The 13,042-nt window shown below is 42.4% G+C and overlaps 1 protein-coding gene across 2 annotated transcripts in view; it reads right to left on the bottom strand.

The window, feature by feature from the left end:
- Positions 1 to 431: 431 nt before the first annotated feature.
- The window catches only part of ICE1 (interactor of little elongation complex ELL subunit 1), a 58,456-nt gene continuing 45,845 nt past the window's right edge, over positions 432 to 13,042 (bottom strand). For both annotated transcript variants that reach the window (XM_025451191.3, XM_025451192.3), the window contains 4 exons: positions 10,496 to 10,686; positions 8,298 to 8,404; positions 2,365 to 2,463; positions 432 to 1,499 (listed from right to left, as the gene is read on the bottom strand). In XM_025451191.3, the coding sequence (XP_025306976.3) occupies positions 1,318 to 1,499; positions 2,365 to 2,463; positions 8,298 to 8,404; positions 10,496 to 10,686 (579 nt within the window). In that variant the 3' untranslated portion in view covers positions 432 to 1,317. The remainder of the gene's footprint in view (positions 1,500 to 2,364; positions 2,464 to 8,297; positions 8,405 to 10,495; positions 10,687 to 13,042) is intronic.

A 13,042-nucleotide genomic window follows, 5' to 3' on the forward strand; every position in this document is an offset into this window, starting at 1 on the left:
TTCTTTCCCAGCGAGGTCCCTATCATGGAGCGCACGCTCAGCAAATACTGGTAGAAAGAACACCATGCCAACAGAAAGCTTCCGAAGGGCAATGCAGAGTTATTTATAAATCTCAATTATGATTGTTATAATTGCTTTAAAAACATGAGGCAGGAGTAACAAAATAGCTGTCAAATGTAATTTTTAAAGGGCGGCAATATTTGTAGGTATACAAACACATCCAATCATGAGGGCCAATCAGTACACGTAATTATCTGGTATCCGATGTCGCTAAGAGCATCTCAGAGAAACCGGCTAGACAATGGCAACGTCACATTATTTCTAACTCTTGGAACGGCCGTTTCATCTTTGGTTAGAGTGAAGAACTTTCCATCTTTGGTTGGAGTAGAAGTAACACCCAGTGTCATTCTTCACTGATCAGAACAATCATGTGCATGGCTTACTTTTATTTTTTATTATAAAAAACACATACAAGAGTTTTAAGAAATGATGAATATAAGACAAATCAGACCCACGGTGAGTTATTAAACCCATTTTCTATGTACAAATACTAAAATTCCGAAAGTGGAATATCATCAAATGTGAAACACATTATAGCACTGTCCATATGTACACGGCACACACAGAGACGAGCCTGCGCGCATCTCTGAATCGTCTATATACATGTCGCTGACACAAACCCTGCAAGTGAACTTCTACTCTTCGGCTCCCCTTGTCCTGATACAGTGACACTTTTAAGGAACTGCAGAGACAGGAAGAAGATGCACTAGAATGGGTCTCTAAGGCTCTGCCGGGTTTTCCTCTGACTAGGTGCAAGCCGCTACACCATGAGAAACAATTTTGTAGCCCATTTCCAGCTAAGACAGTGGAAGTCTTCTAGCTCTTTCTTAGCCAATTTACTTTTTCCTAAGTCAATCATTTCAGCGCAAAGTCCAAAATTAGCTCAGGAATCAAATCAATGCTTTTATATTAAATTCATTATAAAATGCCACTCCATTTTAAAAAGCGACTAAAAGGACACTTTCTGCAGCAAAAAGGGCTAAGTTCAAGTTTTTTGTTGTTTGACCAAGGACACAATACTACAACCCACATGTCATGGAATCACAACAGCCTTAAGTGAAATGTATGCGGTTTGGGCAAAGGCAGCCCTGCCACGGCTGGCTTCTGTCCCTCGCCACAGTGAGAGGAGAGCCTCTGGGCACTGTCTCTCTTCGATGTCTTTCCTTTTGGAACCTGTTTGTGCTCTGCGAGCAGACTCATCTATTTGTACTCAAGATATGTAAAGGCACTTCTCTAGACGCAGTGGCACGCCGCGGCTTAGCCGATCTCCTCTGCGCACAGTGAGCTGACTTCCTCCAGGCAGCTGAGCACCGCGGAGGGCACGCTGTGCGCGGTCTCTTTGCGCCAGGCTTCCAGGATCTTGGATATCTCCGCTGGGTTGCTGGGACTCAAATCACAGAGAGCGTACACAGCCGCCAGCTGGATGCCCCATGGTATATCTGGAAAGAATTTTCATATCAGTCATTCCACAAGAAAATGCCTGTTACTCAAAATTTTCATCATCTTCCACTGAGTTACTAGTCAAATACAAGGCACTCTCTGCCGGCAATGGAAAATATAAAAGAAAAAACCCACAATAAAAAAATTAATTAAAGATCCATCTGCAAATGGAAAGAGACAAAAGAGCAGAAGAGTCGTGTGCAGGCCCAGCTGCCAGGCTGACCTCAAGCACTGCCAGTTAGCACAGGACACGCGGCCACAAAGATCCAGGCCTCACAGCTTTAGAAGGATCATGCTCCATATTTAAGTTTCAATAAAATGTGGATCCCAAAGCAGTTGTCAAGTAAGTAACTCCATTAGCTATTCACTGAAGTGTTCTGAACACGAAGAATGCAGAAATGAGGTGAGACGGGGCCCATCCTCCCACCTGCTGCAGCACAAAGCACAATGCACGACCAGAGGGCCAGTGGGTGCCAACAGGCCACGGTAAGGTCCAACATTCTGGTAGGTGAGCCTTCTCATTTAGCAAGGTTATTTATAAGTTATTTAATTAAAATATAGTAAGTTAAATTTTAGTCAAATCATCATTCAAACAACACAAAACACAACCTGTTTTCTTGCTGAAAACAGGCAAAGCAGCAGCTATCTATTTATTTATTCATTCATTCATTATTGTTCAATTTGCCAACATATAGCATAACACCCAGTGCTCATCCCATCACTGCAGCTTTTCAAATGCCCTACCTCCCCCTAGCATGAGGCACTAAGCGACACAGAGAGCCCGGCCTGCAGTAAACACTCAAACAGAGTTTAATAGGAGAACGCAAGGGACTTAAAAATAATTTCAGTTAACAAAGGTTTTACCTTCATCCTGGGCGTGCTGTATAAACATACCAATCACAGAACTAATATTCTTCACAGCAGATGGGAAGCCTTCCTTCAAGCCCAGCTGGCCTAAACGACCTAGGGGACATAAGGGAACCAGAATGCAAACAATCCTCAGTGAAATGTGAACTTTCTGTAAGACTTGAAAATTTCTGCTCTCTTTCCTAGAACACTGTGTTCATTAAGCTTAACGATCCTGAAGTTAAAATAGATACTTCTTCCAAGAAAGCAAGTAAAAAGGGTGAGGCACCAGGACCCCACCAAGCACCGTCTGTCTTACTGGGGGGTAGGGGTGGTGCTGAGCAAGACCACCAATCACCCCACGTTCACTCACACTCGGGGGACGGGCAGTGCACAGCTTTCTCGGGGAAGCTTATGGTACATAAGGAGTGCAATTAGGAGAAGGAATGGTTTCAGCAGGCGCAACGTGAAGTGGAAGATTTCTGTGAGGTTCTGAGACAACCCCCAACCCCGTCCTGAAAGGCTGTCCATCAGGCCTGGTTTGGACCCAATACTTGGCTGTTCTAAGTAAGCAGAGCAGCACCCCAGCTCTCAGGTGTGATTTGCAGACCCCCACGGTACTCAGGATCAAAATGATTTTCACAACAACACAACTTTCACTTAGCGGCAACCTGCCTTCTCCCCAGGGCTGGGACCAGACAGACGGCACAAAGGCCAAGGGCCCTTGGTACCTATAGGGTGGCAGCTGCAGGCAGTCCCCCTTACAAGCCAGAAATTCCCAGTGCAAAAAGTGAATTGCACTTACAAATGTCCTCTGTGAAGCAATAACAATTCTTATTAAATCCAGATCCCTAAACTACAGAAGTCTGCAAAGTTCGGGGGAAGGGGATTGGGGGGGGGGAGGGCAAGAGCCCATATGCCACACACCCAGGCACGCTGGCTGTCCCGAGGACATGCACTGGTGTAAGCTGCTTGAACTGGGAAGGGAAGGGAACTGGTGCTTCTCCATGCAACACCCACATTTCACTGAACAGATAACTGACAAACTATAGCTATTCAGACCGAGAGACATTTTCTCAAAAATGAATAAAGTGAACCTGTCACTGAAAGGAATTTATCACTGTTGTCAGAGATAAATTGTGAGCTCTTACGCAAAATTAGAATTCTGGAAAAACTTCCATCAGCCACCCTAAGCTTGACAGCTTCAAAAATTTAAGACTTCTCTGATGAGATCAGTGATGATATTAATGTCTGTTTTCTCGATATTGTTGACATTTGGAAGATCTATGCAAATCGATATTTTTCAAGTGAGCAGTGCATGTCACAGAATCATGAATGGGCAGACAGCCTCTTCAACGTGCACCGGAGACCAACTGGCAGTGAAGCAGGAAGGCCCCCTGGTAAGGGTCACACCTCACACTACACATTCAGCCTTCAAGAAGCTACCCCTTGGGGAATTTTAATGCAACATCAAAGAGGAATAGCCACAATGATCTGAAAAAGCTATTAAAATACTCCTCTCCTTTTACCAGTCCCATATAAAACTGGATTTCCTTCATACACTTCAACTGAACAACACTGCAAGAGCCTGAGTGCAGATCAGACAGGGCCATGAATCCAGACAGGAAAGAGGTCTGCAACAAGGTAACGTGCCCATCCTCTGGTTACTGTGGTTGGGGAAATATTTTTCACTGAGAATGTCCTTTATGTTAATGTTGGTTATTACTGATTTTAAATGAAAAGCTAAATGTTATTTTAAATTTTGAATATGTTAACACCTCACAGATACAACGTGGAGGGACAGAAGCAGCTGGGGAGGTAACTCCAACTGAAGGCTGCAGCAAACCACATTCTGCCCCCTGGCTAGCCTCCACTCACCCGGATACTTCCTTTCTTCCAAGGGTCTCTGGATACAAACTTGCTTCAAAGCAGAGGCCCCCATCCCTCCCTCAAGACGAGGCCTCATACCCCTCATCTCTTATACAGAGAGGACTCTGGGACATACCCAGATGCACTCTTATCCAGATTCTTTTCCTGGGTTCTTACGATATGCCCTGCAATCTCCTTTCTGTGTCCACATTTTTCTCAATATTGCACATGTCCTCGGGGTTGTATGTGAACCTAGGCCACTGGGCTCCCTCTTAGTATCCCCGAGAAAAACCCACTCAGGGCTGGTTCTGTGCAACCAGAATGTTGCTAGAGACTTGGTCAATTCCCACTGATGGATGAATCCCTGGAAAATTTCAATCCCAGGATGAAAATATAAACACCTGGGTAATTTCCTGGGAAATCCTTCATTGAGGCTGAAAAGTAATGTCCTTCAGAGATCAGGAATTTCACTTATTGATCAATTATCTGCTTCTAATTCTATCAAACTGTTAGCCAGATCTGTCCTCCGACACAGTCTACTAGGGTGTTCAATATGTAACGGATAGTACAGACAGGGATGGGGTGTGTGCCAAACACAGAAATGGCCTTCTTTCAGCCCTGGGATGTGTATTCCCAGATAATAGAGAACCCTGTTATAATGGCTCCTGTTCTTTCAATTAAAAATGCATAACAAATTGGATTTTACAAGCTATTTAAATTAATGGAGCTATCCGGAGTAAAGTAAGAGGAAATCACAACATGGAGATGGGGGGGGGGGGGCTTACATATATGATGACGAAGATGACAGACAAATTTGCTCCATACATGGGAAGAAAAGTCCTCCTACAGAAGGCATGTGACTCCAGGTGGCTCAGCCATATTAAAATACAAGTAAGAAACATGCACTTCATCTCCATGTCAGAAACAACATTTCACAGCACCCAGGAAGTGTGAGGGCAGCTGGGGGCCTGCAGAGAAGGTGACCTGGGGCCACTCAGGGATTTCATTCAGATCACAGGTGCAGACTAAGGGAAAAATGAGTTGAGATCATTTCAGAACAAAGGCGACAGGCCTCGGAAGAGACTGGGTACAAACTGACAATGGCTACTTCAGCTAGCCCTGCAAAACCCTGCTGTGGGAAACCGCGTTATCCTAGCTTCTAGGCTCCGGGCAATACCAGGTGGGCCATAGTGGGGGTTAATAGGCTCTCCGAGGGCACTGAACTCAATTTAGCAGCATGCAAACTTTGGTCTCAGCTCTGCTGCCACCCCAGGGCGTGACCTCAGACAAGGGCTGAACCTCCCAAGCCTCACGTCGGCCCCGAAACAAGCAGAGTGAAGCAGGTTGCATCACTTCTCTGAGGCCCCCAAATCTAGAGCAATGCAAACAGTCTACAGAATGCTCTAACACATCATCGTTCAAGGATGTGAGAAGAACCCCATCTAATAATCATACATGGCCCCCCACTAACAGCAATATTCACATCCCTATCCAACATCAGAAACACTGAACTGTTCTGACAGAAAGCATCTTTTATTTCCCTTGGAGTGAAAATCCAGTTAGGGTTTTGCGAATCTGGAAATCAGAATAAACACAACACCTTTATTTTGTAAATGATGACTTCGGTCATTATTATTAAATCCTGTCCTAGCAATTTACTTACTAAATTCTTCAGTGAGTATTAGCTTTGGAAGCTGCAAGAAGGTTCTCTACAGGGTTTCTTCTTACAAACAGTTCAAACTCCAAATCGGACAGGTGTGCAGAAGGGGCTATGTACACCTGACCCTGAAGGGATTCCTTAGAACTGCCAGCAGGTCTCACCTGTGTCTGCTTACCACCCTTGGCACCCCATCACCCAGCAATAATGCTTCAGCCAGCCAGAGCAGGCAAAGTTGTGCCACCAGTGACTCACAGGAGCCCTCTCCACACAGAGCTCAGTCATACATGTTAGCTCAGCCTCCCAGGCACATCTGCAGACCAAAAAGGGCTCGCCAGGCCTGGTTCTGCTCTTACTTTCACCATCACCATCTCCTCTGGATCACATTCAGTATTTACATATTATTATTTTAACCTGCAATACTATTAACTATATGTTATCAATTATTCCCATAATATACAAATTATCATATATGACTAATTATATGTGTAGCCACACTTATTTTCTAAAAAGCTTCTCAGGCCATTTGCATGACCAGCCAAAATGCGGAAGAATTCTGAAAGCCAACTGCAGGGGAGAATGACACATGAGGCTGACCTTCCACCACAGATGCAAAGGACTGTGTGGAAGTCACCAGCAGCTCAGCTTTCCACTCTCCCACACCCGTCTCCTCCTATTATGACCAGTACATATGTAAACAGACACGTTTGCAAACAACAGCAGCAAAAATCACACCATATTTTATAAGTGTTCTTCAATACTTCAAAAGTTTTGAAGAGCTCTTCAAGACTTCAAGAAGTTTCATGTTTTCAAAATTCCAATGATATTTTATCTAGGTCAATAAATGTATTTATGAATTTAACATTACCCAATTTTTTAAATTTTCAAGAAGGTTTTGTAATTTAAAATGTCAGTTCCAAGTATGAACATTTTTCTTTAATCTGTGAGAGAAGATGCTATTAAAAGCAGACCGCAGACATCCAGATGCCAGTGGATGTTGAAAATGTGTCCCTGCCCCTGAGGGGTCCTTAGTGCTTCTGGATTAGGGCTAAAATTGTTCAAGGCATCACAAAATAAGGAATTCTGCAAACTATAGTTTGAGATGGTCCCCCACAGAGCAGTTCACTCACTTCCACTTCTACCCCCCTATCTTTGCGGGCATCTCTTCTAATTCCCCCACCGTCTCTACCAATCATTTGGCACACACACTCTCCATTTGGTAACTTCACTCCAAGCGTATTTCTGGTTATATCCAGTGAAATCAGAGGTCTTCCTTGAGAGTAGGAGTACCTATTTAATGATACAGTAACAAAACTAGCCCGGATATACAAGTCATAACAAACCTATTTATGGGACTGACTTACATAATTTAGTATTTGGAAGCCTAATTTCAAGTGGTGCTATCTTGAAGTTCTAATTAATTAAACTCCAAGATATTCAAAACTCATGGTGAGAACTTCCTAGGACCTGAGGGGCTTACAACACAGGTCTCAGAGGAGCCTCGATCTCGATGCTGTGTCCCAGGGGCAAGGAATACATGCTGCAGATAGAGAAGTCAGTTCAAAGTAAGGAAAGTCTTCCAAAAATTAATAGATCACTGATAATTCTGCAGAGCCTAGAGAGCAACTTGTCAGAAATTAGGCAAGGAGGAAAAAAGAAGTAAAAATAAAAAATAAAAATATGCAGGTGATGGGGAGCAGACTCAAAAAGCCATTGCGGTCCTGCTCATCAAGGATAGAAAAGAATCTACGCCTCATTTAAATAAGGACTTTAGGGCAGCCCAGGTGGCTCAGCAGTTTAGGGCCGCCTTCAGCCTGATCCTGGAGACCTGGGATCGAGTCCCACATCAGGCTTCCTGCATGGAGCCTGCTTCTCCCTCTGTCCGTGTCTCTGCCTCTCTGTGTGTGTGTGTGTCTCTCATGAATAAATAAATAAAATCTTTAAAAAAATAAAAATTAAAAAAAAATAAATGAGAATTTTAATCTCTGTATATGGGCTTGGAGGAAAACAGAGCCAGGGCCCAGTCATGAAGTTACAGAATGTGAACCTGCCTGGGCCAATAGAGAAGCAGCTGTGAGGCGGAGGTGGTGGGCCTCAGAAACCCAACGAGACTCGAGTGTCACTGACCACAGTTCTGCCTGGGTGTGTGCGTCACCCTCATGTCAGGGTGTTCACGGTGTGTGTGAGTGGCAGGAACTGAGCAGCGCACATGTAATCACACGTATAGTGTCCCAGCATGAAGACTTCATCTCTGACAAAGTGGGAGAAAACATTAATTTATAAAGAAAGATCAAGTGAGGAGAAGGAAGCGACAAAGCATCTACTCTAGTGGTGTCAGATCAGTGATTCCAGTGACGTTTCATAGCTTTGTTCCCCCACCAGGACATGGTCAAGAAGAAAACACTTCATAAAACAGACAACTCACCAATCAGCCTCAGTATCGATGCTATAATAATATCAGGAGTATATGCGATGTTCGCGTGTCCTTTCCTGTATTTTATCCACTTATCCATTACAGGCCACAGCTCTTTACTAGAAAACAACAGCATATATATATATATATATATATATGTTTATTTATGTACATGAACATGAAAAGTATGCACATCCACCATCAGTCCAATATTAACAATTTATAAATGGTCCATAAGAGACAATTAATAAAGAAGAGGGACTTCTAAAAATTTATTTACTTATTTTTAAGTAGGCTCCATGCCCAATGTGGGGCTTGAACTGACAACCCTGGGATTAAGAATTGTCTGCTCTACTGAGCCAGCCAGGTGCCCAAAAAAGGGTCTTCTGAAGATGTAACTTCTTAGGGTAAAATGAGAACAGACACTGGAAGCTCATACACTCTCCAACTATTCCAGATATTTGGGCCCACACTGGCTTAAATGAGGCTATAGATACTCATGCTTGCATCTTGATTCTATTTTCACCCTTTATACAAGGCTCCGAGTAGAGATGCCAAACACTGTCCCCAAGTCACAGAACTGGAAGAAGTGGCAGTCAGGATCTTCACTGAGACCTCCAGAGACCTCTATAGCTCGGAGGAGCAGAGCAAGGAGCTCAGAGGAAACAACCACACTGTAGACTCGCTACTGACTGCAAACACTGCTGGCCCCTCTTTGCTTTCTCTTCTTTCAAAAGTGTATTTACTTCTTATATGGTATTTATAGTATTAGAAATGTTAAAATGCCAGGGCGCCTGGGGTTGAGCATCTGCCTTTTGGCTCAGGTCATGATCCTGGGGTCCTGGGATGAAGTCCCGCATCAGGGTCCCCGCAGGGAGCCTTCTTCTCCCTCTGCCTGTGTCTCTGCCTCTCTCTCTATGTGTCTCTCATGAATAAATAAATACAATCTTTAAAAAATAAAGAAAAGTTAAATGCTAACACACAGAAGAAAAAGGTAAATTAAAAGCACCCCAAATACATTTTCAGATATTACTCAACTAATCCTGGATTTGTCTTTCCATGTGCTTCTCTACATGCGTGTATGTAAACACGTGGTGAAGGTGACCACAGTGCTGCACGATCTGGGCCTGGAGCTGCTTAGGCAGAGATCCTGACCCAGCCGGGGGACCTGGGCAGAGCACCTCTACCAAGAACCACTCCTGGTGGGCTGATTAGTCATCCTACCTGCTGGGCCCCACGAATGAAGAGTCAGGGACAAGGCCCACAGGAGGCACTCATACCTTACATACACGCGACAGACCGCCCCACCACTCCCCGGTGAGCGAAGGAAGAAGCACTGAGAGACCCTCACGCGTTGTCAATGCTTAAACATCCACTTACAGCTAGTTACTTTAATATGGCAGTATTTCATTATACAGAAGAACCATAATTCAATTCCCTATCGCTTGACATTTAGAGAAGTAATATGTCCCTAGTGTTAAAGAGGAAAGAAAGAGAGCAGAGTTTCCCACAGAACACATTCAAGTATCTCCAGGATATGGACCATCAATCCTTTGTGAATCCTTTTTAATGCCATAAACTCCTTTCAACCAGCCTTTCTCAGTCGAGGTCCCAAGAAAACTAAGATCTGTGGAAGTCATGTGTGTGATCATTTTCTCCATTCTCCCAAAGATGGTACATAGCTAGTGAAGAATTCCCATGCACAGAGGAAAGCAGACTCATTACATAAAACAGATGCCTGACACTTAGTTCTCTCCTGAAACCCAGGTGAGAAAAGCTGCTAACCTGGAGCTCTTAATATGTCTGCTCACATGGGTTTCCCAGAGTATTTGAATGTGAAGATATGATCATGATGCTTCCTCCTACACTACTTCCCTTTGTGGGCACTGCTCTGTGAGCTGGTGATGTGCCAGTGAATCCAAACCCCTCCTTCACCAGTGTCATGCTCCTTAAGGGAGAGACAGCACCAGCAGAATACAATGAAAAGAAGTTACAGCCACCACAAACACATAAATTAGCAAGGGGACATGATAATAATACAAATCCTTTAATTGGAGTTTTACCAACTCTTACCCAAATCAAAATGTCACTTGTACATGTTTCAGTGGCCTTCAACAGCAGTAACTATTCAAACCACAAGTCAGCAACCATTCGACCAGCTACCATCCAATTCAAGAACCCAACTTTCAGTTAGCAAAACAGCCCTGTACCTTATAATGTTATCATGTGTCCAAATCCACTTCTGATGGCAACAAAGCAGATCAATGGCAAATATGTACTCCCAAGTGTTATCACTTAAGTCTTCACCAAATTTTTCACTGGACTGAAACTCTGTTTTTGGACACAACTGTATGGTCAAAAGCAGCTTAGAAACCATGAAACCCACATCCACAGGAGCATTCTAGCAAATGAAAAAAGGAAAAAAACAAAATATAATTCAGAGTTTCAAATGTTACAGATCTTGTGTTAGTAATCTCAGAGCGTTACAAGCATCAGATGAATAACCATTTAATTTTAAACACTTTTTCTTTTTTTTTTTTTTAAGATATTACTTATTTATTCATGAGACACACACAAAGAGAGGTAGAGACACAGGTAGAGGGAGAAGCAGGCTCCATGCAGGGAGCCCAATGCAGGATTCGATCCAGAATCCTGGGATCATGACCTGAGCCAAAGGCAGACAATCAACTGCTAGGCCACCCAGGTGCCTCAAAAGACACTTTTTTAAAGTTGTATTTGAATAAGGAACTATGTTTATCTTAATCATAACACTTGTCCTAAAACGATTATAAGCACAGAGGTTGGTAGGCCAGATAAAAAAAGCTCCAAGCCTGGAGTCAACTTAAACAGCCAACTCTTGGGTTGGGCTCAGGTCATGATCTCAAGGTCCTAAGGTCGAGCCCCCAGTTGGGTTTTGTAGTTGAGACTCTTTCTCCCTCTCACTTTGCCTGTGCTTCCACACTTGTGTGCTCTCTCTCAAATAAAATCTTAAAAAAAAAAAAAAAGGCTGCAGGCAGGATGCATAATCTAGTCAGGTAGAAAGGAGATTAGCTGCAATCCCGACAGAAACACAAGTTTTTATTATCTCAAATTAGAAAATTAAAGTTATAAAGTTATAATAAGAACATTTTTTAAACTTTAAAAAAGTTCTTCAAATTCTATCATCCTCTGACTTTAGTTATCAGTCTTTTTGTAGAAATTCATACAATTGAATCAGCTACTACTAGACTCCTCTGTCTGGCTTCTTTCACAGTTGTAGATGTGTGCTGATAGGTACCTGCACTCTTATACCTACCAATCGATGAACACTCCTTCCTGTTGCTGAGGATTATCCTTTACATGATGGACCAATCCATTTATCTACTCACCTCCTGACAGACATCTGGGCTATTCCAGTCTCAGGCTACACGGGATAATGCTACTATGAACGTGCATGTAACATGTCTTTGTATGGACATTAATTGACTTCTCTTAAACAAAGAACTAGCAGTGGATTTATAATTTTTTCTTACTTGTGCAATTTTTTTAAATTGGGTTTTGTTATTAAAAATAAAGAGGGGTGCCTGGGTGGCTCAGTTGGGTGAATGTCCAAATTCTTGATCTTAGCTGAGGTCTTGAACTCAGGGTCTTGAGTTCAAGCCCCACACTAGGCTACACACTGGTCGTGGAGCCTACATAAGAAAGTAATAATAGTCAACAAATAAAAAATAAACAGAAAGCTTTTACTCTTTTCATATACTTGCCAAAGACTGGGAATTATTTGGTTCTTCAAAAGATTAGGTAAAATTCAGATGTAATCTACACATGCTTTTTATACAGTAAGTTTTTTATCAACATTTCCACTTCTTTCATGATAATCAAAACAACTGGTTTCAAGTGTTCCATCTCTGAAACCCAGTTTGATCATTTTTATTTTGCTAAGAAATCATCCTCAGCTTCCAATCCTGCACTAGAGTCGAGGGTGGTGGTCTTCTCAACCTTCCTCCTACATCTGGAGTCTGTTTTCTTTCTTGTTTTTGAAATCCTCAATAGTTTCTCTCTTTTTTTTTTTCATTAGTCTGACCTAGGAGCTGTTTTGTTACTATTTCTTAGGCAATGGGTTTTTTTTCTATGTGTTTTTTGTTCTCTGCTTCATTAAACTCTATTCCTTTTTTTTCCTAGATTCCTTCTCAGACATTTATTTTTTAAAATCTTTATCAGGCATTTTATTATTATTTATTTAATAATGAAAACATTGAAACTATCTTAATAAATCTTGCAAAAACTAGAGATCTTTAGTACGAAGGGTTTTCCTTTTCAATGACTTTATTTATTTATTTATTTATTTATTTATTTATTTATTTATTTATTTATTTAATTGATTTATTCATGAGACACACAGAAACAGAGGCAGATGAAGAAGCAGGCTCCATGCAGGAAGACCAACATGGGACTTGTTCCCGGGACTCCAGGATCACGCCCCAGGCCAAAGGCAGACACTAAACCCCTGAGCCACCCAGGGATCCCCTCAATAACTTTTAAAACACTGATTTTAATTTTGAGTTCCTTTTTATTCCCAGATTGTCCAGCAACATGTATGCCAACTTTCAAGTAATGTTTATGGAATCTGTTTCACTGAATTACTACCAGAGAATTTTGAGTATGGAATCTTTACTTTTTAAAAATTAAGGGTTTTTTGTGTGTGTGTGGCCAAGATCAGGACTGGTTTTGTAAATGTGACACAGACACACAAAGAAATACATACTCTTCAGGTTTAC

Source organism: Canis lupus, chromosome 34 (assembly GCF_003254725.2).
Source record: "Canis lupus dingo isolate Sandy chromosome 34, ASM325472v2, whole genome shotgun sequence".
NCBI classification, from domain to species: domain Eukaryota; kingdom Metazoa; phylum Chordata; class Mammalia; order Carnivora; family Canidae; genus Canis; species Canis lupus.